The sequence below is a fragment of the Sarcophilus harrisii genome, chromosome 2, assembly GCF_902635505.1.
Source record: "Sarcophilus harrisii chromosome 2, mSarHar1.11, whole genome shotgun sequence".
In the NCBI taxonomy this organism is placed as follows: Eukaryota; Metazoa; Chordata; class Mammalia; order Dasyuromorphia; family Dasyuridae; genus Sarcophilus; species Sarcophilus harrisii.
The window spans coordinates 644,273,501-644,299,068 of NC_045427.1; the positions used below are offsets into that span (position 1 = coordinate 644,273,501).

Consider the following 25,568-nt stretch of genomic DNA (forward strand, 5'->3'; position numbering starts at 1 on the left):
TACTGCCATGAGTTGGCCGGAGTGAGAGAATGGAGATCTTAATGGAAGGGCTTGTTCGACTTCTGATCAAAGTGGCAGACCTTTGGCAAACCCGCACCGCGTTTCATTTAATCTCCCGTTGTCTGACAAATTTGACTTCCAGAGCCCAAAATTATACATTGTTGTTCCCTCTGGGGAAAGGTGGGAGGAGTAGGATTTAAAGATAGTTATTAAAAGAAACAATGTCGGTATATTTAAAAGTAGCAACTTCTTGCTACCCCTCCAAGTTCATCGCTTGGTTAGTGTTAGAGTTAAAAGTCCAAATAATTTTGTGAATTTAAAACTTTTTCCTGTGTGGAAAACAGTTTATTCCTTTTCCACGTGGCCTTTGTTATCAAAAGAAGGTAAATTTTGCAAAAGTTCTTGCTTGTCCACAGTGATGTTGTTCCTGCCCCAGCTAGCTCTTTTAATCCGACAAGCTTGGGTTCCAGGGGGCAGAGAGCGGTTTGATTATGGATCTGGATGAGTTATGGAATAGAATTGGACCACACTTGAGATGTAAATGCAGATACCTGCAGCCAACAGCTCCACACCTGTGATCTTTGAGTCTCAGGTCACAAGCTTTTGTCTGAGTCAGCCTCCCACATCGAACATGGTTTTGGAAAAGGAAAACTGAGTGGGCTGTTCTTGACCATGCCATTGGGAACCTCATGTCATGACTTTCAGGTCAGTTGGATTTCCTTGAGGAAGGCCTGTGCAGAGTCATCAGCCTCATTCTGTCCTTCTGAGCCATGTGGGCCCAGTGGCCAGATAAGAGATCAGGATGGCAGCAGATGGCTTGGTGTGCAGTGAGAGACCTTGCAGGTCATAAGCAGTTTGCCTCCCTGTCAGCCTTGCATCTGGAGGGTGGTAAAGGGAAACTAAACTTGATCCTTCTATGCAGATGATTAAATCAGATAAGTTAATCTCTTCTGGGTAAGGCAGAGCCCTGAAAGGCCTGATTGCAGACCATAATACTGAGTCAGATTTGGAAGGCAGCCCGATGTTGTATGTAGGCTAATTAGACGTTATTCCCCGAGCTTATATCACCAGGTAATCAGGAGAGGGCAGGTGCTAGAAGGGGTTGATTATAGAGTCTATATCTACTGTGTCCATGCAGAGAATCCATATACAGCTGGGGTTTGACTAGAATTTGATAGGGGAAAAAAAAAAAAAAGTTCTGGTTAAATGATTATGGAGTAAAATCACTTAGTTTAATTCTGTAAAATGAGAGTTATCTTATTTGTTTAGATCTTATCATCATGGCCATTTTAGTTTTTGCATTGTCTCTCAATATCAATAATCGGCTTCTGAGACTATCTCTTCATTTATTATTGATATAATGATTGATTTGAGCCTGACATGTATGTAGTATATGTAGCACAGGCTTAACAAATGCCTGTTGACTTGATAATTCAGCTACAAATTGAAGATTTCCAATAGCTAGAATATTGTACCTGGAGTCAGATTACATCTCTGACTATAGCCGTGTAACCCTGGCAAAATTATCTAACCTCCAGTTCCTTATCTCTAGAAAGATACAATCGGACTAGCTGGCCTTGAGGGTCTTTTCCATCCTGAAATCAGTGATCTGTGGGCAGCTTTGTTACCATCTGGAGGCAGCCGACTTGATTTGTGATCGGCTGTAATTAGGTCATTTTTCCTATATTGAACCCAGATCTGCTTCTCTGAAGGGCCCTTTCATCTGTTCTTAGTTTTCTCCTTTGGCATTAAGTAAAGCTGATCTCTGTATTTGAAAGCAGCTAACATGTCCCTTGTTCAGGTCCCTCTGACTACCATTTGTGTATAATCTTTTAACCTCTGTTCATAGTGAAATCAAATTACTGTGGTAGCTTTGGGATGTAATATGTATCACCTTTTTAAAAAGAAATAGAAACTTGTTTCTATTTCATAATTTTATATTAGAGGTTTTCCTCAATTTGTTTCCATTTAGTCTACCCATAGCTTGTATGTATTCAGTTAAATGTATGTTGGTAACAAGCCCTCTCTCTCCACTCTCCTCTCCCCCAGCACTTAGCAAGCACCCAATAAATACAAGCTTGTTGACTATTACATAAAACTGTTTTGTCTTCATTAGGAAGGCATTTTCATGATGAACTGGAAGGCTTTGAAAAACAGGACCTGCTTTAATAGCTGGTTTTTAGTGGTTTGAGCTCAGGCCAGAGCAGTCTTAGTCTTTGATACCATATATTAGGTTCACATCCTGTTAGTTTTACTTGTATAAGATAAAGATGGCGTTATGTTATCATACAGATATTTGTAAAAAAGTAAAACCATGTATGAAATTCCTCCTTTATTTTAAAATAATAGGTATTCCACATTCAGATTTTTTGTCCTCCTTTTGAATGCAAAAATATCTTAAAGAGCTGTCAGTGTAACCTGGACGCAAAACTCAAACTCATACTTCAAATGTACGTAGCTTGGAGCTGTGTCCAAAGAGAGAGGGTGAACATGCTCATATGCCCCCTCCCTCATTGTAAAAGAATCCTCCGCTGTTGTTCACTGTGGTCCAGTGGATCTTACCTTGGGACTTAACTTCCTTTGGGGGACTCGCTATAAGATACCTTCACTTCTCACTTTCTTTTTAAATCTTTGCAGTCTGGTTCCCAACCTTATCATGCAACCTAAACTGCTTTTTATAAAGTTTCCAGAAGTTAATTGACAACTCTAAAGAACCATTTCTTTATCCTCTTTGATCCCTCCAGGTTTTGACATTGTCAATCATCTTCTTTTTGATAGTCTTTTCTCTAGAATTTCAGGGTACCACTCCTGGTTTTCTTCCTAGTCAGATTGCTCCTTCTCTGTTTCCTTGGCTAGATCTTTTCTAGATCAGGTCTGCTAACAATGGGAATCCCCCAAAGGTCTATCCTGGACCCTCTTCTCTTCTCCCTCTATTGTATTTCACTTAAATGATCTCATCAACTCTTGTAATTTGAAGGAACATGTCCAATCAGATATATTTAATGTTTTAGAACTTCCTGTTCTAATAGATGAATGCAATTTTGGACATGTAAAATTACATATACATAATATATTACATATATTATCTTTATTCCAAAACCCTCCCCCTTTCCTGACTGTAATTTTTAAAATTGATTTATTTTTTTAAAGCTTTTTATTTTCAAAAAATGCGTGGATAAAATTCAACCTAGCAAAATCTTAATGTTCCAAATTTTTTCCTTCTCTTCTGCTCACCCCCTCTCTTAGATGGCAAGTAATCCAATATATGTTAAACATGTGCAATTCTTTACATATTTCCACAATTATCACTTATATATTATTGTTGAGGATGCAACTATTCTCCTAGTCAATCACACTCACAGTCTCCTGGAGCTTATCCAGTTGATCATTTCCATCTCTTAATGAGAATTTTAATCTCCCAGCTATTAGGATCTTCTACTTTACTACCTTTGGACTCTTGTCCTTCCTGGCTTGCTTCCAATTTCCCTCTTTTTTCCTTGGCCTTTCTGTTTTGTTTTTTTTTTTTTAAATTTATGTGACATTTCTAATTTTCCTTTGCCCTGTCTTGATCTTTCAGTTCCCTCAGTGTTGCTTTCCCCAAAGCTGTCCTAGGCCCCTTTTCACTCTTTACAATCTGTTTATTAGATTTATTACCTGTTTATTCAGATTCATTTATCACCTCTTAGTAGATGACTTATAAATGTATATTTCTAGATCTGATCTGCCTGAACTCCATCCAAAGTTCTTCTGGGCATGCCCATCTGACCAAATGTCAAAACATGTTATACATCAGATTCCTAGCATATCCAAAAGTCAGCTCAGCCTTCTCTCTTCAAACCAGTCAGTATTCTTGATGACCCCTTTTATCATTTCATAATCCTGGTTTAAAACCTTGGAATCATTTTTGATTTTTTTCTTTTTTTTTATGTTCCGTATCTAGTCACTTCCCAAGGCCAGTTGATATACCTTCCTTACTTCCCTTTTCCTAACACTTTACAATCACTACAGCTAAACACTCCCTGTATCTCACGTGGACTCATAATTAACCTCTCTGCCTAGATAGTGTTGACCTTGCAGTGTTGGCCCTTAACTTATTTTTTCTTCCTAATTTATTTTATCATTTTTAAAAGCTTTTTATTTTCAAAACATATTCATAGTTTTCAACATTCACCCTTGCAAAACCTTGTGTTCCAAAATTTTCTCCCTCCCTTCCCCCACCCTTTTCCCTAAACAGCAAGTAATCCAGTGTATGGTAAACATGTGCAATTCTTCTATACATATTTCCACAAATATCATGTTGCACAAGAAAAATCGGATCAAAAAGGAAAAAAAAAATTGAGAAAGAAAAAAAATGAGCAAACAACAACAAAGGTGCAAATACTATGTTGTGATCCATACTGAGTTCCCAAACTCCTCTCTCTGGGTACAGATGGCTCTCTCCATCACAACTGAAACTTGATCCTTAGTTTAAAACCTCCTCACACACTTAGCTGTATGACCTTGGGCAAATTATGTAATTCTGCTGCCTCAGTTTCCTTATCTGTAAAATGTGGTTACTAATAGCACCTGTCTCTGGGTTACTGAAGATGAAATGAGAACATGTAATGCTTTAAAGCACTAGTAGTTCTAGCTGTTGTTATTATTATTATTACCCATCACTAATACCTCATTTACTCCCTTTGAGTATAGGATAAAATTGTTTTATTATTGTAGTTTTTCCAGTCCCGATTAGTCACTAACTCCCCCAATCTTAAATGCCAGGTTAAGAAGTCTACGGGCAACAAGGTGGGCACTGATCCCTTAAGTACTTCTTTAGCACATTCTTTTCTGCTATTATGTGGGTGCCAGCTACCTTCCCCTTCTGGAATGCCCTTCAAATTTAGTCCTTTGGACGCTATTGTCATCTTGTCATTCAACTTTACAAAATCATTAGAAGAATATGGTTAAAAAGATGGGTTTTAGTTACAGGGAGAAGCTTAGGGTCATTAATAGTGCTATTCAGTTTCCCAAAGCAGTGGAGTCTCTTCAGTATGTTCAGATCAATTCTGGGCCCATTTGCTGTTTCTGTCCATGATGTGTATGTGCTTCCATGCATGTGGGCTTATAGCTTACATACAAGCTCATATCCACTCATGTCATTTTCTGTATGACAGACACCTTTAATTTGTTTTTTCTTGTGGGAATATTTGTGCCCCTTTTATTTTTTGAATGTGTGGATCTCATTTTGGGTGGTCTGCAGAGCTTTCGAGCTTAATGCAGTGCCCCTCACAACCAAGAAATCTGGAGCATCTCACCATTTAGAGGAATGGGGAATGTCCTAGAGTCCTTGTCATGAGCATTGGTTATCTGCCTTTCCAGGCTTGTTATACATTAGGCTTCTTTTGTCCTGTAACCAAACTGGTAGTCTCCTTCCTCGAGTTCAGACATGGTACTCCAGTTTCTAGGTTGGTGCTTTGCATTGACTATCCCAGTGTCTGGAATGGGATTTTTTTCTGACTTCTTTTAAAGCCCAGAGTAGCTGCCACCTTCTACATGAAGCCTTTCTTAGAACTCCATGGCTTCTACCTGCTAGTACTTGGCCATCCTGAGTTACTTTCTATCTGTGTTGCACCTGTCCATGGACTTGTTTTTGTCTTCCATCTTTAAATTAGTGGCGTTTGTCTTATCCACAGTGTCTGGCACATATTAGCTACTTAATGCATGTTTTATTAATTGATGATTAGTTAGTCTGAAGAAAAAAAGGCTGGGATGGATGGGGCCAGGAGCATCTCTTGTCATTCCGTCTTTGAAGGGATGACATATGACTAGACCTGTTCTGCTTTTAAGGGCAGAATCAGGAATGGTGGGTAGAAGTTGCAAGATACAAGTTTGATACCAGGAAAGACTTCCTATTGTTTTTTTTAATAGCTTTTTTATTGACAAAACATATGCATAGGTAATTTTTCAACACTGATTCTTGCGAAATCTTCTGTTCCAACTTTTTCCCTCCTTCCCCCCATCCCCTCCCCTAGATGGCAGGTAGTCCAGTAAATGTTAAATATATTCAAGTACATGTTAAATCCAATATATGTATACATATTTATACAGTTATCTTGCTGCCCAAGAAAAATTGGATGTAGATAGAAAGAAAAAACCTGAGAAGGAAAATAAAATGCAAGCAGACAATAACAGAGAGTAAAAATGCTATGTTGTGATCCATACTCGGCTCCCACTGTCCTCTCTTTGGGTGTAGATGGCTCTCTTCATCACTGAACAAGTGGAACTGGTTTGAATCATCTCATTGTTGAAGAGACCCACATCCATCAGAGTATAATCTTGTTACTGTGTATAATGATCTCCTGGTTCTGCTTATTTCACTTAGCATCAATTCATGTAAGTCTCTCTAGTCCTCTCTGAAATCATCTTGTTGATAATTTCTTACAGAACAAAAATTTTCTATAACAATTGTATACTACAATTTATTCAACCATTCTCCAATTGATGGGCATCCATTCAGTTTCCAGTTTCTAGCCACTACAAAAAAGGCTGCCACAAACATTTTTACACATGTGGGTCCCTTTTCCTTCTTTAAGATTACTTTGGGATATAAGCCCAATAGTAACACTGCCAGGTCAAAGAGTATGTATGTACAGTTTGATAATATTTTGAGCATAATTCCAAACTGCTCTTCAGAATGGTTGGATTCATTCACAATTCCACCAACAATGTATCAGTGTCTCAGTTTTCCCACATTCCCTTCAGCATTCATCATTATCTTTTCCTGTCATCTTAGCCAAGAACTTCCTACTTTTCAGGATTGTCCCAGAATAGAACCTGCCCCTTTGAGGTGCTGGGTTTTTGATCAATGGAATTATTTAAGAAGAGAATGGATATTAAAAGGATTTCTTTGGCAGTTAGATTAAATGGCACCAAAGGCCTTTCCAGTTTTAAATTTTTGTGACTTTGGAATCCCTCTTCAATTTAGATTGTAGAATGGACATCCTGTAGGATGGTGACAATTGGGAGGATCTTTACTATTTTATTTTATCACAAAAACAGTATAGAGAGTACAAGATTTCACTCCGTACATTTGGCTTCACAAAGGAATTTCATTTGCTAGAACAATCACTGCTTTGAAGGTTTTGTCTGCCATGCAGAATATTTATACACACAATTCCATGACAGAGGTAAGAAACTTTTTTTGATGATCTTCTGTCAAGGTTGAGCTTGGTTGATACTTCCTACAGGAAGTGTTTTCTGATTCTTTTTGGTACTGAAGCTCTTTCATGCTGTATCAGTTCCATTGATACAATGGAAAGCTGGGCCTGTTTTCCATTTCCCTTTTGTATTCCTAGTGCTTAGTATGGAAGAAAAATATCATATTCTGTTTTGAATATAGGCCTGCCAGAGACAAATTTTATTAAACTAATTCTAATTCTCAGTATGTTTGCTTAGAAAATTCAAAGTGACAGAATTCATGAAAATCTATCATATAAGCCATTTTTGAGTTACAAAAAGTCTACAATAAGATAGGACATAGTTAACAGTTCAGCAAACACTTTGCTTCACCAGAGCCATGATTACCTAGACACATTTTGAAAAATCATTTTCCCCAAACTGTCTAACTTTCTGTAACTACTCCCTCTAAGCTGCAGAGTTTAAAGAGTCTCCTTTCCATATAGTCAAAGGTGAACTCAGGAGATATAAACTTGTATAGACAGAATTAAATAGATTTCATCCTTAGTCTGATCATTACTCACTTAGAAAGGTCTTTAGGCTAATCAGGCCCTCCTTTTAAAAACTGGTTAAACCTTCAATAAGAATTATGGAAAACAATTTCATTATTTCAGAATTGATATGGGACTTCAGATTAAATGGTTTTAATATTTTGTAATATATAGTGTAAGGAAGGAAATTGAGGAGCAGTGCTTGGTATGCTTCCACATTTGCACAATACAAAAGTGTAAAAATAAAATGTAAATTGATTTGAATATTGATTCGATTTGGTGGGACCTAATTAATTTGTTCATGCCTCCTCCTCTATAAAATTATAAAAGTAAATAAGCTGTAATTACTTTCATGACAGCTGTTTGTAAGTCCTTATTACAAGCACTATAATAGGAGACCACCAAATGACTCAGGACCAAGACTCTGTCCTTAGATTCGATGAAACCAATTCCAACTCTGAGGAGAAATGATTTGACTTCTCTAAGTGCATCTCCATTTTGCCTGGGTGTAGGCCATGTTTCATTTAAAATTGGACTATCAAGATTGGTAGGGCTCAGTTCCTCTAATACTATGCTTATTTCTTGATCTCTGGGACAAGGATCTCAAGAGTCCCCGCCTGAATATTAACGTCTTCAGCCAGTAATTCTTGTAGTGTTCTCTGACTGGGGGCTGACACTACCCCTCCTTATCCCCCCTTCCATCTTCCCTACCTCCAACAATCACTGTAGGAGCTGATTCATTATGTGATATTCCATTGTGTATGAGTGTGTGCTGCTTGCTAAGGTGCTTAATAAATTTAGCTAGGTTGAATTTTAGTTAAGAACAAACTTGGATCTAAGAGATAAATTGATCTTATTCAGATGAGCTAAGTGCATCTGCTTCCAGAATGATGCTAATTACAGAAACTCTTAGATTCCCACCACTTTTTGCTAATAGATGCTAAATATTGATTACTCTCAGAGATAAAGAAGATACTAAATCTTGTGTTCTTTGTTCTTAATTCAATTTTTTCTGGTTTGTTTGAAGTTCTAATAAAGATGTTAAATGAATTATCCTTCATTATTTCACTATCTTGCTTAACTTTGTGTGTGTGTGTGTGTGTGGTTGAGCATTAGAAATTAATAACTTTACCATTTTTAAAAGGACAGCCATATGTTAGAATAGGACTTCCTCCAAAATGCTAAATTTTGAGTTACCCTTGGATTTGCTGGTAACGTTTTGTGAGGATACATGGGCAAAACTGTTATCCAGTAGATTTTAAAAGTTGCTTCATATGTCATATTGCATTACATTGTACAAAGCTTTGGACCCAGTAGGTGCTGAGGTTATTTAGTGATTACATTTCTTAGCTATTGATATCTTTGGGTATTTCCAGTAAAAGCATACTTAGACAAATAATCTTCACCTTTTGAAATTAGGTAATTGCTGATAACTAAATTGTCATGATTCAAAGTACAACAGTTATGGTATACTATCATCAGCCACTCCTCATTTTAAAGGGCCATATTTTATCTTTATTTCTTTGGTTTGCTGTGGCAACTGAATTTATTCTTTGAGTGATTTTGTAGATGAGACTAATTTCAGTAAAATGTTGATAATATTACTTCAATAAATTATTAAAAGTAATTTAAATATTTATCAGATTTTTAAATGTCCATATTTTTGAGGCAATCCTTGATGGTATGGTATACTTTCCTCCCCCATAGCTTTGATAGAGGGAGAGAATAATTTTTTTTTAAAATGCTTGATTAACTGGTTGGTTAAATACAATTGTATTTGTTGCGATTTAATAATCTAGGAATTAGAATAGGATGATTAAAAAAAAATCAATAGGTGGAGAAGGTTGAAAAATAGGCCTCTCCAGCTGCTTCAGATGAGTAATCTTCCTTTCAGTGCCCCCTTGACCCTCTAAAGAGTGTGGTGAGCCATAAAGAATAGTAAGTGAACTACCAGTTATTTTAGAAGATTTAAAAAAAAAATTGGTTCTAGAATTCTTTTAGAAAGGATGCTATAAAATTAATGTGATATTACTCTTGGAATAAAATAGCTTCTGGTTTCCATTTGCTGAATATATAAAATATTTCAATGGAATTTGATTCCTAGTGGCAACTGTTCCATTTCTCTTCTCAGAATTATATATATATTTAATTAAAGCTTTTTATTTTCAAAACTTGCATGGATAATTTTTCAACACTGACCCTTGTGTTTCAGATTTTCCCCTTCTTTTCCCAATCTCCTCCTCTAGATGTCAAGCAATCCAATATGTTATACATGTTAAAATATATGTTAAATCCAATATGTGTAAACATACAATTCTCTTGTTACACAAGAAAAATCAGGTCAAAAATGAAGGAAAATGAGTAAGAAAACAAAATGCAAGTGAACATCAAAGAGTGATTTTTCAGAATTTTTAAAAGAGACTCTATAAATGCTTCTTTTGAGCACGTGTTGCCAGAGCTAGCTCAGTCTTTGGAAGGTTCTGAAGGAAAGTGAGGGAGGAGAGAGATTAAACTGACTATTAGACTGAAGGTCTACAGAGCTGTTGTACTGGGCTCATTGTGTATACCTATGAGACCTGGATGATATACCAGTGCTATGCCAGGAAACTGAATCACTTCCGTTTAAATTGTATGAGGAAGATTCTGAAGATCTCCTGGCAGGGTGAGATACCAGACACTGAGGTCCGTTCTCTAACTAAACTGCCAAGCATTCCAACTCTTGCAGTGAACACAACTCCGTTGGGCTGGCCACATTGTTCGAATGCCAAATGTATACTTGGCAAAAAGATTGTTTTATGGAGAACTCAAACAGGGCAAGCTCTCACCAAATGGTCAGAAAAAGTCACCCAAGGTCACCCTCAAGTTCTCTCTTAAGAATTTCAGAATTGATTATATGACATTGCCCAGCATGGCATACCCTCCTCAGAGAAGGTGCTGTGCCCTGAGCAAAGCAGAATTAAATTAGCCCAAAGAAACCGTGAATTACATAAAATTAGAGAAGCTACTCCAAATGTTTACATAGAGTATTTGTGTCCAATTTGTGGCAGAGCATTCCAAGCTCATATTGGTCGGATCAGCCACTGTTTCTGACATTTTGTCATTTTGGTCATCATCAAAAATAAAGGACAGTAACAGTGTTTGGCGTTCCTATCAGTCTTTCCACATGCCTGTACCTTCCTAGACTGTAATCCTCCTTTGTGACAAAAAATAAGCAAATACAAATGATACAAATACTGACCAAATCTGATCCATCTACATAGGATTCTCTGTCCTACTCCCCCATTGAGTTTTCTGATTTTTGGAACTTTGACTATTTTTTTTAGCTAACTCAGAATTAGGTATGCCATATTTTTATGATATTATTGCAGTTATTGTTAATTATAGTATTCTTAGAATCTTTGTTTTCTCCATAAAGTCTTTTGCCAAATGCACATTATTGAATGCAGTGCCACACAGTAGGAAAAAAAATGGGAGTTTATACAAGAGGAAATCTATGAATAGAAAGAATTTGTCTTAGTATTTGTAGTGGCAACAAGAAGCCCATGGCCCAGTAAAAGTCTTCATAAATTTGATGTCATTGATTTACTTAATGATGACTAACAGTTGAATTCTTTGACTTTTCAAGTGTTTGTAACCACTCTTAGCATCTTCCATTTTCCTCTTCTGCTCTGTATTTGTATTACTTTTATAGCCTTCCCTCTTTTCCTTTTTAACAATAAATAACTTCCATCGGTTTTAATGTTGATATAGATTAAGAGATTCTCATTTTCATTTTCTTTGTATTTCAATTTCACCTTGATTTTCTATCAGCTGCTCATGCTTTTGAAAGATTCAGTGTTTCAGCAAGATCTGCTTCTTTTTACACGAAGAGGAGTCTCAGAGATATGAAATGGGGTTCTTGTCTCCCTATAAAGGAGAATTCCAAGGGAAATGAAACTGACAGTAATCTCCTCTGGGAGCAAAAGTAAGATCTTGAAGCCAGGAGGCTTAGTGAATACTGCTTATCAAAAGTGGAATGGAAGCAGAGGGCCATGATGAAAAGTTCTGGAATAAATGTGTTATAAACAATAATGTACTATAACTTATGTTCTTGTGTTTATCAAACATTGGATCAAAGGTTTTTTTAAAAATAAATTTTAATACTTTTATTTTTCTATCATCCACATTTTCATTTTTATCACTTCTTTGCCAGAGAGTCACCTTTTATAAAAAAGAATAAAGGAAGAGGGGGAAAAAAAGTTCAGGGAAATTAACCAACATACTAATTGTATATAAAAACATATTCATTGACCCTCCCATATAATTTTTCACTTTTATGAAGGAGATGGGGAGACTTTCTTACATCTAATCTTTGAGGCCAAACTTCTCTATAGATAATACATAATATACCTATACATATATCCATAAATAAACACATGGACATATAATATGCATGTAAGTGTTTTTATTTTGAACTTTACACTAAATAAAATGAGCTTTTCCATATACTTAAGGAGAAAAGAAAAAGAGGATCGAAACTTCCAGCTTTAGTTATGTACAGCTTTCTTTTCTTTTTAAATTTAATTCAGCACATGTACTCTGTAGCTATTCTGCTTGCCTGGGATTCCTTCTGTCCTAATGTTCTCTTCTGTGTTTGTTTTTTTTTTAAAGCTCCAATGATCTTTTCTCTTTTTAAACTTTTTTTTTTCTCCTTCTCTTCTCAGGAACTCTGTCTTTAACCTTCCCTTTCCTTTTACCTCTATTCCCCTAGCTGGAAAAAGTAAAATCTTTGTAAAAAATATGTAGAGTCAAACAAATCCCCACACTGGACTGACTTGCTGTTGTCACTTTTTTTTTTACCCTGTTTCTTTTCTCATCTGTTCCATTGGCCTATTTTTCTATTTCTGTTCTTTATTTTAAGCAGTACTCAATAATTTTGGTGGGTGCTGCTTTGTAATCTAATTTTAAATCTGATAATGCTGTGTCCCCCTCATTCATATATATTTCAGCATATCCCTTGAGATTCTAAGGCCATTGCTTTCCAAGTGCATTTTCTCATTCTTTTGATTAATTGTGGCCTAACTCCGAATAGTGACTAGTACTCCAGCTATTTAAATCTCCTTTTATTTCTGCAAAGAGTATTTTGTAGTTACATAATTCTTGCATGTACCTTGATAGTACTGACTCCCTGATTTATTTATTCATTTTATAATTATTTTGAATTAAAATTTCCTTCCTGTTTGTTGCTGTATAGAAATGCTAATGATTTATACATTAATTTTGTATCCTAACTTATCTTAGTTTTCCTTGCTTATTTTTTGTATGAGTAAATTGTCTTTTGTATCAGTAAATGTGGATACTTTTGTTGATTTTTATATTTGTGGTTTTTATATTTTTGAGTTTTTTGTTTGTCTTATTAATGCCATAGTTAGCATTTCGAGAACTACACTGACCAGCAGTGATGGAAAGGATCATCATTGCTGTACTCCTGTTTGTATTGGGAAAATGTCTACGAGGGTAGACTTGCTGCATTGAAAAAAAATGTGAGCTTTTCTTTTTAAATGGCTTTTGGCCATGCTGAAGGACTCTTCCATACTCTTGCTTTTAGGGGTTAAATGAGAGGCAGAATGGTGTAATGCATAGAACTGGCTTTGAAGCCTATGTGACTTTATTTCAAGCGTTGCCAGTGCTACATACTAACTGGATGATCCAGGGCAAGGCCTTCTTTGTTGGTGCTTGAGGCCTATGCCACTCCCAAGGTATAAACTTGACAGGGAGTAATAAAAGAAGTTTTCTTGCCTAAGAGTTAACTTGTGCCAGTGAAGTCACAGATCTCAGTATTTTATGGATTTTGTGAAAGTTCTTTCTACACATCTATTGTAATATAACATAATATAATAACCTTGTAATTTTTATTGTTTTTCTTGCTGTTATAATTATGCTAATTATTTTCCTAATGTTGAACTACTTTTGTATCCCTGATTTGAAGCCACTTTGGTTATAGTAAATGGTTTTCAGGCTATATTGCTGTGGTCTTAGAGTCTGTGAGGATTTTTTTTTTTTTTTTTTTTTTTTGCATCTGTATTCATTAATGAGTTTGAGCTATAAATCTCCTTATCTTTCTTGTTTGCATATCATCTTTTTTTCTCTTGAAAATTTTTATTTATTTAAATTTATTTTTTTATTATATTTGCTCGCCCTATCCAAGAGCATTTAATATTTTTCCAATTGGTTAGATCAGACTTACTTTGTGTGAAAAGTATTTTGTAGTTTTAAATTTATTTTTAACATTCATTTTTGAGTTCTAAATTCTCTCCCTCCTTATGGTCTCTTGTTTCCCCATTGAAAAGGTGATCAGTATGATGTTGAGTCATGCAGAAATATTTCTATATTAGCCATGTTGCAAGAAAAATAAAGTGAAAAATCCCATGATTCAATCTGCCTTCAGGACTCATCAGTTCTCTTTCTGGAGATAGATGGCATTTTTCATTATAAGCCCTTTGGAATTAAAGGGAATGGAATGGAAAGTACCATTGCACTGATCAGAGTAGTTAAGAATTTGCATTTACAAAATATGCATGGGTAATTTTTCAACATTGACCCTTGCAAAACCTTCAGTTCCAAATTTTCCCCTCCTTCCCCCTTCTCCCCTAGATGGCAGGTAGTCCAGTACATGTTAAAATATATGTAAAATATATGTTAAATCCAATATATGTATACATATTTACAGTTTTCTTGCTTACATATCATACCTTTGTCTGATTAAAGGACTTTGAAATGCCTTCTTTATTTTCAAGAATAATATAATATAGATTATTATTTAAATGTCCAATAGAATGTATTGATCTATGAATTGAGAGCCTTTAAGGAATTTCCTTAGAGAAACAACTTTGGAACCAAAGATGTACAGAATAAAATCTCTGCCTCTATTCATATAATGTCATTATGTCATAATAAAACCCAAATAAAGTCATATAATTTCTTTGATCCTTAGTTTCCTCAGTAAACTGAGTATCTCAGTATTTACAGTTTCTGTTTCCTAGGGCTGTTGTGAGGTCTGTAAAATTCTTGACAAACCTTAAAAGTCTCTTTGCAATTCATGTCCTTTTTTAAAAAAAATTAACAGGAATTTATATTTTATTCTTCCCAAAGAATAAAAACAAAGTCTTTATCAAATATGTAGTCAAGTAAAACAAGTCTCTTTATTTCCAGTCCCTGCCAAATTGATATTCTTAAAGTTTGAATCTGATAGTCTTATCACTTCCCTGCCCCTAAAGTTTCAGACTGAGGCTGTCTCTAAGATCAAATACAAATTCCTCTGTTTATTACTTGAAGCCCTTTTCATTCTATTTCCAATCAGGATTTTCAGGCTGATAACAAATAACTCTCCAACATGCCTATGGCCAGATGAGTGGCCAAGGAATAGAACATCCACCCTGGAGTTGGGAATACCTGAATTCCAAATTGAACCTGGTACTGACTGTCACTCTGGGCAAATCACTTAACCTGTTTCTGCCTTAGTTTCCCTATCTGTAGAAGGAAGATAATAATACTATCTACCTCCCAGAATTGTTGTGGTAGTAAAATGAGGTGATATATATATATGTACTTTTTAAACCTTAAAATGCCGTAATCATCATATCATTATGAACTCTTGTCTAGGCAAATAAACCTTTTTGAGTTTCACCACTTAAATGCCATTAAAAAAAATAAACTTTAGTCTTTTCATTTGATAGTAATTGCTTTTCTCTTCTTTCTCCCTCCCTTGGGAGGTGGGGAAGAAAATAAAAATTGTTATTAATATACATGGTCAGACAAAAAAAAATTCTACATTATCCATGTCTAAAAATATTTCTCATTCTGCACCCTGAGTCCATCACCTCTTAGTCACAAGGTAGTTAATGTGCTGTATTACGAGTCCTCTGAAAGAGTTCTTATACCTCTCAGTTATTTGTTTTTGCAGTGTTATATAAAGTGTTCTGCTCATTCTGATCACTTTGATTCTCATCACTTCATGTAGTACTTCTGAGTTTCTCTGAAATTGCCTCCTTTATGTTTTCCATTATATTTATAAACCATAATTTCTTCATCTCTTTTCTAATTGATAGAGTACTTTTAGTTTCCAATTCTTTGCTGCTACAAAAAAAAGCTGCTAAAACATTTTTGTACATTTGGAGCTTTTCCTCTTTCTTTCATCTTTCATATTTTTTTTTTTTTGAGGTATATCTTTATTTATTGGTATTACCAATGGTAGTCGTAATCTAAGCTCATTGCAAATTGTAAAGTGCTAGTAAATGCTGGCTATTTAGGGTAACTTTTAGGGCCTGGTTGCAAATTGCTTTATAAAATGGTTGTATTGATTCACAACTATATCAGATTGGAGTGTGCATCTGTTTTCTTGCAGTGTCTCCAATATGTATCATTTTCCTTTTGTCAGCTTTGCCAATCTGAGATGTGGAATCTCAAGAGTTGCTTTAATTTTCATTTTTCTAGTTCGTAGTGATTTGTAACGCTTATTCATGAGCATACTGATAGCTTGAAATTCTAACCTTGAAAACAGCTTATCCATCTTCTTTGTCCACTTGACATTTGAGGAATAGTTCTTATTCTTATAGATTTAAATAGATTCCTTACGTATTTTTGAAATGAGACCTGTATTAGAAAAACTTGTCACAATTTTTTTTTTCCATTTCCTTGTTTCTCTTTGAGTTTTTGCTATATAGGTTTTGTTATTGCAAAGTCTTTACAATTTTATGTTATCCAAGTTGTCTATTTTATCTTCTGTGGTCCTCTCTGTACCTCTTATGATCATGAACTCTTTTCTTCAAAGACCTCAAAGATAATTTTTTACTTTGTTCATGATGTTGCCCTTTTATGTGTAGGTCAGTATCCATCTGGAGTTTCTATGGTCTATGCAGGGGTCCTCAAACTTTTAAAACGGGGGCTGGGGGGGTGGAGGGGCAGTTCACTGTCCCTCAGACAGATTATAGTAAAAACAAAAACTTTGTTTTGTGGGCCTTTAAATAAAGAAACTTCATAGCCCTGGGTGAGGGGAATAAACGGCCTCAGCTGCTGCATCTGGCCCAGTAGTTTGAGGACCCCTGGATGGTGTCAGGTATCAGTATTTAATTTCTGCCAGACTCTTTCCATTTTGCTTGACAGTCTTTGTTGAATTGTGAGTCCTTGGCCCAGGAATTCAGGGGTTTGGGTTTATCAAAGATAGCACTTCCAAACTTGCATGTTTCTTTATGTTGTCTACTCAAACTGTTCTTCTGATTGGATTGATCGGGATCTTCCATTTTTTTATCACCCCAAATGATTACTGCTTTGTGGTATAATTGGAAGTCTGGTATTGCTAGGCTCTCTTCTTTCCCACTTTTTTCATTATTTCCCTTGAGATTATTATTATTATTAATTTTTTATTTTTATTTTATTTTTTTGCTGAGGCAATTGGGGTTAAGTGATTTGCCCAGGGTCACACAGTTAGGAAGTGTTAAGTGTCTGAGGGCAGATTTGTCTTCCTGACAAATCTGCTGAGCCACCTAGCTGCCCTTATCCCTTGAGATTTTTGACATTTTATTTCTCCATATGAATTTCAATATTTTTTCTAGTTTTGCAAGGTAATCTTTTTTTTTTTATTTTGTCTTGGCATTGCATTTAAATGTTAGGATTTTTATTATTTGCTGGGCCCGCCTGTGTGTTGTCAATATTTCTTAAGTTGTTTAGGTTTTTATTTCCTTAGTAATTATATTCTTTGGTCTTGGTAGATATTTTGTATGTTTTGTAATTATTTTAAATGTGGTTTTCTCTCTTCTCGGTTTTGTAAGTATATAGAAATTAAGTGATTTTTCCTTATTGCTACAATTGCTACAATTGCTAGTGAACCCCATCTACTTGCTCCAGTCACTTACCTCTTTTTTTTTTTTTTTAATTTTTATTTTGAAACATCATGTATATATTTCAAGCAGGGACTGCTTCATTTTCCCCTTTGTATCTCCTATGCTTAGCACAGTGCTTGGCACATAGTTGGTAGTGAATAAATGCTTGTTCATCGATTATGCTATAGTCTGCTCAGTGTCCATCATGAGCTTGCTTTTCTTTTGGTTGAACTTTACTTTTAGCAGTTTGATGACTGGTATTCCATGATCTACAGCCAAAAAGATATTGCTAGAAGAATATAGCATCTGCAGAAAAACGTGAAACTGTGATCTCATGGATTTGAATGCTTTGTCCAGTAATGTAGATTTCTATCTATTCATGCCTTTTTATCCTATATAGCTCTGACCCATTCAGGAATTCTGTAAATGTTCCACCCAATATTTTCTAGGCCTTTCTTCCCTTTTACTCAATATTAAGAGAAGAGTGATAGAGTTTTTGGGTTGCCCATGTCTTCTCACTGTCTTCATGATAAACCCATCTTTTCTTCCTATGATACATTTATCTGATAGCTTTTTACAACCAGAGGAATATTATTAGAAACATGAACCTTTGTTTCAGGGAGATCATCAGAATCTTTACAAGTCTTGAGGCTACCCAGCTCATTTGTGTTCAGTGTATCACATTGTCCATTTGCAGTTGTTGATGTGTTGATGAGCTACCTGCATATTATAATCTGGGCAATACTATTCTTCATCTATTTGGGTTTTTCCTAAGTGGATATGTCAAATTCTTTTGAGTTATTATGGGTTTTTACTACCTATGGGTTTGCCATCTTCCTGGACTTGAAGAACAAAGTCATCCATAAACAGGTATATCTTGAGGGGATTCATCTTTTCTAAGAATTATTCTTCCGTGATCAGCTTTATAAAGGAATTTTTTATCATTTAGATTTATGTGTGTGAGATACCTCATTGAAGGAGGGACTTCATAGTCCCTCCATAATGTGTTATACAGAATCAAGAGTTCTTCACATTTTTAAGTTAATTATGTGACTATAAAGATGTAATCTGTTATAGAAGTACATATTACTTATCTTATTAATATTAATAAAGGTAAGCTTGCTTCATTTAGGGGTGTAGGTATGAAATAATTTCTTGCCTTGATGGGGTTTATGATATTATTAGTTAGATAATACCTTCTTGTTTTAATCTTTGTGTTGATTGAAACAGGAATAACTTCATAAATTAGTCTGTTAATAACATAGCTGCCATGTGTTGATTCATAAAGCTTTCCACAGCAAATTTCTAAAAATTTTATTGATTTTTTTGGGTTTTTTTTATATCGACAAAATTTCTTCTAGTCTCTCCCTCTCTTTCCTCTCAGAGAGCCAGCCCATAATTATCAGTTGTACATGTGAAATCAAGCAAAACATTTCCATATGATCCACATTACAAGAAAAATAAAGTGAAAAAACTATACTTCAGTCCCCACTCAGTTCCTTGGTTCTCACTTTGGAGATGGATAGCATTTTTCATCATGTGTCCTTTGGAATTGTCTTGGGATTCTTGTTTTGAACAGAGTAGCTAAGTCTTTCAGAGTTGATCTTTGTTAACATTATTGCTATGTACAGTGTTTTCTTGGTTCTGATTACTTCATTTTGTATCAGTTCATGTATTGTTTCAGATTTTCTAAAACCATCCAACCCGTCATCTCTTATAGCATGTGTTCCAACACAATTCTATATCACAACTTATTCAGCGATTCCCCAATTGGACATCCCTTCAGTTTCCTATTGTTTGCTATTACATAAAGAACTGCTTTTTCTTCATATAGATCCTTTTTCTTTTTGTTTGTTCTCTTTGGGATACAGACCTAGTAGAGATATTTCTGGATAAAGGTGTATGCTGTTTGATAACCTATTGATTATAGTTCAAATTATTCTCCAAAATGGTTGGACAAGTTAGTAACTTCACCAACAGTATATTAGTGTCCTAGTTTTTCCACATCTCCTCCACAGAAAGAAATTAGTAAAAGCAATATTATGTGAAAAAAAAAAATGACTGAAGATAACAGTAGGTTCCACACCTGTGAATCTTACTTTTGCAAAGGTGTGAACTTAAAGTTGTCTTCTTTTTTCCCCAAAGATATTCTTTGTAATTCTATAACATTCACTTTTGTGATGCTTGATTTTCTGTTTACATTGATTTATATTGTCTTGCCCCTACTGACTCTTCTGCATCAGTTCAAGTAAATCTTTCCATACTTCATCATATTCATTTTTTATTGTAACATAATTCCATTACATTTATGTATTACAATTTTTTAAAGTTATTATCTTAGTGGCAAACACTTTGTTTATACTTTTTTGCTACCAAAATAAAAAAGGTATGTATGGGTTGTTCAGGGAGAATTTTACACCTCTGGTTTGTGTGCTTGCAAGCCCTTTTTGGAACTCCTCATCCATCTTTGGTGACCACCTGTCACTTGTGGCTCCAAGAAGCTGTAGTATGTGCAGTAGCCGCACCCTGGTCAACCATCTTGGCAGATGAACTAAACCAGGTTGAGGGTGATAGATGGGCTTGATATCTGTTGGTGAGTTAGTTCAATCATTTGAAGACTTCCCCTGGCTGAATGAGTGGATAAGAACAATTTGTTCCAATGACCATGTAGGAAACTGTAGAATGTTCTGTGGAGCACTTAGAGCTTGGTCGGACATTGAAGATGTGAAGGTCGTTTGCTGCATCCTGGGTCATCCACTGGCTGTCTTGACAAAAATCTTGCTTCTTGACTTTGACAACTCTAGAAGAGAGGATGAGGCTAGCAACTTTGTGCAACTCTGCCTCACTCAAATCCAATTCATGTGCTAGTCAAGACATCACTCATTATGTCATTGGCCCTTTTCCAAAGCGAAGAACAAACAACATACCAAAGAAAAATATTGCTATAACTATCTTGATGAATTTGAATTCCATTACATCGCATTCATAATATTTCAAATCAGTTCCTTAGACATATATTATTATCTTCTTCCAGTTATCCATAGGAGCTAAGGATGCTGAAAAATATGTAAAACAAAAAGTTTTGCAATGATTGTCTTCTTATTTCATGTATTCCACATATCAGTTATAAAGGATAAAAAGGGTAGAAGAATTCTATAAGACTCTCCAAATTAAGTCAACAAACACTTTGATTGTCTATGACTAATGCAATGATGGGAACAGTATGGAACATGGTTCAGGAAAAAGGAATGAGAGAGTCCAAAGACTTATAGACTAGATAGAAGCCTCATGCCATATACTTTGAAGAAAATCAGTCAGTCCTAGGCTTAGGGCTTATTAAGGAAAACCAATAATATCACAAAATATAAAATTGATCTTGTTATTGGATTCATCTCTGATTTAATTGCCTGTTTGCACTCTGACCACTTTGCTAAAACAAAGATACATAAAAGCTACAAGAAAGAATAATAACGGGAAAAAACTATAGCATGCAATTGAAGCAACTCATTCTTGAAATATTTAACACGTAGTTGATAATGAAAAATAGGAATTGATAGCAGAAATGACATCGAGACCAATTTTGTAAGGAAGTTAACTGACCTGAATTAATTGTCATTACAAGAACTTCAGTAGAGCCTAGGTCAGCAGTTGACTTACTTGCCACGTGATAGAGATGGCCGCTAAAAGCAACACAAGTTTTCAGCACAATTTTTTAGTAAAATGTTACAAAGAAAGCTTGGTTGATAGATCATCAATATTGCTTCACATAGCAGAGAGAATCATTGAAAGGTAATGTTATGGGCCAGAACTTGAAACAAGGAGAGTTCACACATTAGTTCACACATTAGAGTTCACACCTTTAGAGAGCCTATATATGCTAGAAGCCTCAACTAGGATGGACTTTGGGAGATTCACAAGTCAGAAACCCACAAGCCCACTAGAAGCTCATTCAGGAGGAGCTCTTGGAATCAAGGAGAGAGATAGGCCTCTAAGAAAGCCAACCGGGCTATTTTGAAGGAGACAATAAAGGATTTGGACTTTAACTCCTGACTGCATTTGAGAGGATTATTACTTTGACCTGAAACTAAGGCTGCCTCCAGAAGCCTCCCAAGAAACCTGCTCCCAGAGAACATATTTAAGAGAAGAACATTACAAGGGAAAACCAATCTAAAGAAAGTTTGGCAAGTGATCCAGTTCAGTAGCCAAGAATTTAAAGGTGAAAATGAAAGGATGAAGACTTTAAGATTTTCATAACTGTATTCATCATCAAGGACAGAGCCCCTGTATTTGGTCTCTTAGATGTAACATCTGAATTCTGTGTATAGAAATGGTGCGGAAATGAATGAGGAGGAATGCAGCAGAATTGTAGTCAGAGTACCTTTGCAGAGGAGTCAAAGAAAGAGAAGACATAACTGCAAGGGAATCAATTCACAAGATATCTGAAGGGGAGATGAAGATACCAAAGGAATGGGAAAAAAGCCTTGGCCCCCCCCCCCCTTTTTTTTTTTGACTGAGGAAATTGGGGTTAAATGATTTGCCCAGGGTCTTATAGCTAGGAAGTATTTAAGTGTCTGAGACCAGATTTGAACTCGGGTCCTCCTGACTTCAGGGCTGGCGCTCTTATCTACTGTGCTACCTTGCTGTCCCTACTTTGGGCTTTATTAGTACTGAAAAACTGTTGTTTGCTCTTCATTATTGAAAAGGCTACCATCAGGGAGGTGATGCCATGATGTACAAGTGAATTTAAGTGGATTTTTGTCACCTGCCTCACATTCTTCTCCAGTGTCCTTGGAATCCAGTGGCAAGATATAGATTAAGATGACTGGAGATGGCAATGGGAGACCTGGGCCTAAGGTCTTCAATAAGTCTCAGTTTGACTGAGGCTGAATCTTTTCAGTGATTAAGGCTCAGTAGGCAAAGAATCTCCTCTTTCATCCAGTCCCCCCCTAAAATCTAAATAAACAAACAAATAAATAAGTAAATGAATCTAAATAAATAAATAAACAAATAAATGAGTAAATGAATCTGGGAGGGGAAGACCCTCAGGTTTTCTGGTCAAAGCAGAAATAACTGCTATGGAGAAAACACCTATAAGGTCTGACCTATATGTATATATATGCTTTTATCCTTCTATACCAAATCTTTGAGACTTAGCTACATGTGAATAGTTCATGAATGTTGTTTCCGGGAGTCACATTACTAGGGTGTGACTGCTCAGGGCTGGGACAGTTTTCATTTATCTTTGTATCCTTATCAGATAGCTCAGTGCTGACTCACTGGATCATAAATCTGGAGCTGGAAAAGAGCATCTATTTCAGAGTCTTCTTTAGACCTAACAAGTCCTTGGTAAATACTTGTAAACTGAATCAACCATAATCCTCTTCTGCCCTGTTTCTTCCTTTTGCAATGTATTTGACCTTCTGTTAATGTTATTGATTCTTTTTCTTAGTTTTTCATTTTTCGGAACAAGACCAATGTCATCATGAGTTGATGTCTCTATTAGTACGTGAATCAGAGGTGAGAGGCAGAGTTGCACAAAATAATCAACCTCACTCTCTCTTCCATCAAAGTCCAGTGGTAAAACAAAAGTCAAGATGATGGGCAATAGCGTGGAATGCAGTAGATGATCTTGGCTTCTGATCAATCTCTTAAGTCAGGGGTGGGGAACCTTTTTTCTGCTAAAGGCCATTTGGATATTTATAACATCATTTTTGAATCATACAAAATTATACAACTTAAAACAACACAAGTAGAGGGAAGTTGGAAGCTAGGTAGCTTTCAACTCATTGCTTGTGGTTGATGATATAAATGATTTCATGGGCCTTACCTTCCCCCATCTCTGTTTTAAGTCTTGGTTATTGGAACAAATTGTTTTCATTTACCCATTCAGCTGGGGAAAGAAAGGCTTCACATGATTGGGGTAGACATCCCCCTATCTCACCAGGTTTGAAGCCTGTCAACCTAGGTTAGCTCACCTGCCAAGACGGTTTGCTGTGGATGTGGCCACTGCCTATGTACAGCTTCTTAGAGGCACAGGTGAGAGTTGGGTAACATGTGGACACCAAAGATAAAAAGCCGTCCAAGCTGGATCTTGATAAGTCCTCATGCCAGAGGCACTAGTCTTCCTTGTATACCCCATACTCTTGTTGATGTCTTTTAGTTTTTCAGCACCACTTGTTTCTGGATATAACTGTGGCTTTCCTGTTATCTTGCCCTCTTGCAAAGAAAGACATTTAACTAAAGAAACAACAATTATGTGAGCATGTTTGCCCATATTTGCCATGGCCATGCTTTCTGACTTCTCTGTTTGTCCTATACTCTGCTGAGTTGATTTGATTTCTTCTTGGCTGAGGATGGACAAGGGAGTTGATCCAGGGCTTATTAGTAGATAAAAAAATCTTTTACAAGACAGCAGATGTCTGCCAGATGCTAGTGTGCAGTGTGGATGGGGATCTTTACCCACCTCCAGAAGAGCCAGTTGCCACTACTGATCTGAAAGCAAGTAAGAAAAAAGATAAGGACAGAGAGAGGAAATTCATCTGGAACCATGGTATCACTATGCCACTTAAGAATGTCAGAAAGAGAAAGTTCCGTAAAACAGCCAAGAAGTACATTGAATCACCAGATGTGGAAAAAGAAGTAAAGAGGCTTCTCAGTACAGATGCAGAAGCTGTCAGTGCCCGATGGGAGGTAATTGCAGAAGATGAAACAAAGGAAATAGACAACCAGGTTTCCTTAGCAGGTCTAGATATTTCCTCTCCAGGAATGAGTGGTCATAAGCAGGGCCATAGCTCCTCAGAACATGATGAGCTTAGGGAGATATTTAATGATATTAGCAGCAGTAGTGAAGAAGAAGAAGAGATCCTCATGATGATGAAGATATAAACATCATTGACACTGAAGAAGACCTAGAGAGGCAACTACAAGACAAGCTTGATGAATCTGATGAGCAGCGCCAAGAAAATGAGGAAACAAATCAGATGGTCGTGGGAATTCAGAAGCAGATTGATATAATGAAAGGTAAACTCCAAGAGACCCAAGTGAGAGCAAAACGACAAGACCTCATCATCAAAGTAGAAAATTCTTCCATTCACCTCCTCTTTCCTCTCATTGAGCTCCATTAGATCTTGCCTCTACCCCTTCTTTTCTTCAACCTCTCTAGATCCACCAGCTGCCTGTTCTGAGGATTGGGATAGAATGAGCCCATTTGAGTCCATATTCTGCCTGTGACATTTTCTAGCTGTGGGACCCCTGGCAAGTCACTTAACTTCTCTGCTTCAGTTTCCTTATTTGCAAAATGGAAATAATAGTATCTACCTTAGTTTGTTCTGTGTATCAAAGGAGAAAACATAGAAAGCACTTTGTAATCCTTTGATTGCTTTGAATATGCTAGCTATGATAATGAAACTGATACTAAAACTAATGGGGAAGGGCTATTAGGATTATTAGCACTTACTGCCTTGCATTGGACATATTACTTCTATTTTTTTGTTTTAAATCTTCATTTGCTTCATTTGTAAAATGAGAATAATCCCAATTCACCCAAATGGGATGTGTGAGTGAGGGCTTTGCAAATTTTATATTCAAGCCTTTATAAGGGAAACAGCCTTTATTGATTTTTTTGGAAAGAATTCTAACTTCCCAAATACTCTTGTTTATAAATTAGTTTGTAGATTACTGCTATTTCGAAGGAAATTTTTAATAATAGAGGGTTAATTTGCAAATATATTGTAAATAAAATTATTTTGGGGTAAGGCATTAATCTTGGCATAGTGAATAAATACTGGACCTAGAGTGAGGAAGATCTTCATTTAAATCTTGTTGAATTGACAATAATATGTTCCTTTAACTCCTCAGGCACTATCTGTGGCTCTTAAGTTACAGATCTCTTGCTGATGTGCTTGGGTAGAGGGAGTGTCCATAATGGGTACCATCCAGTGATGAAATCATGGTTCTGAACATTTCCCTCCCCAAAAAGCAAAAAATACAAATGTATACTATTGTT

The 25,568-nt window shown here is 36.0% G+C and overlaps 2 protein-coding genes across 2 annotated transcripts in view; both read left to right on the forward strand.

Annotated features, from left to right (window-relative positions):
• IPMK (inositol polyphosphate multikinase) overlaps window positions 1–25,568 on the forward strand; it is a 71,059-nt gene that overhangs the window by 1,774 nt on the left and 43,717 nt on the right. The window lies entirely within an intron of this gene.
• LOC100913212 (transcription initiation factor TFIID subunit 7-like) lies at window positions 222–24,832 on the forward strand. The gene is given in 4 exon segments (XM_031953243.1): window positions 222–277; window positions 23,508–23,599; window positions 23,916–24,425; window positions 24,428–24,832. Coding segments are annotated over 4 exon segments (918 nt in total). The 3' UTR covers window positions 24,688–24,832.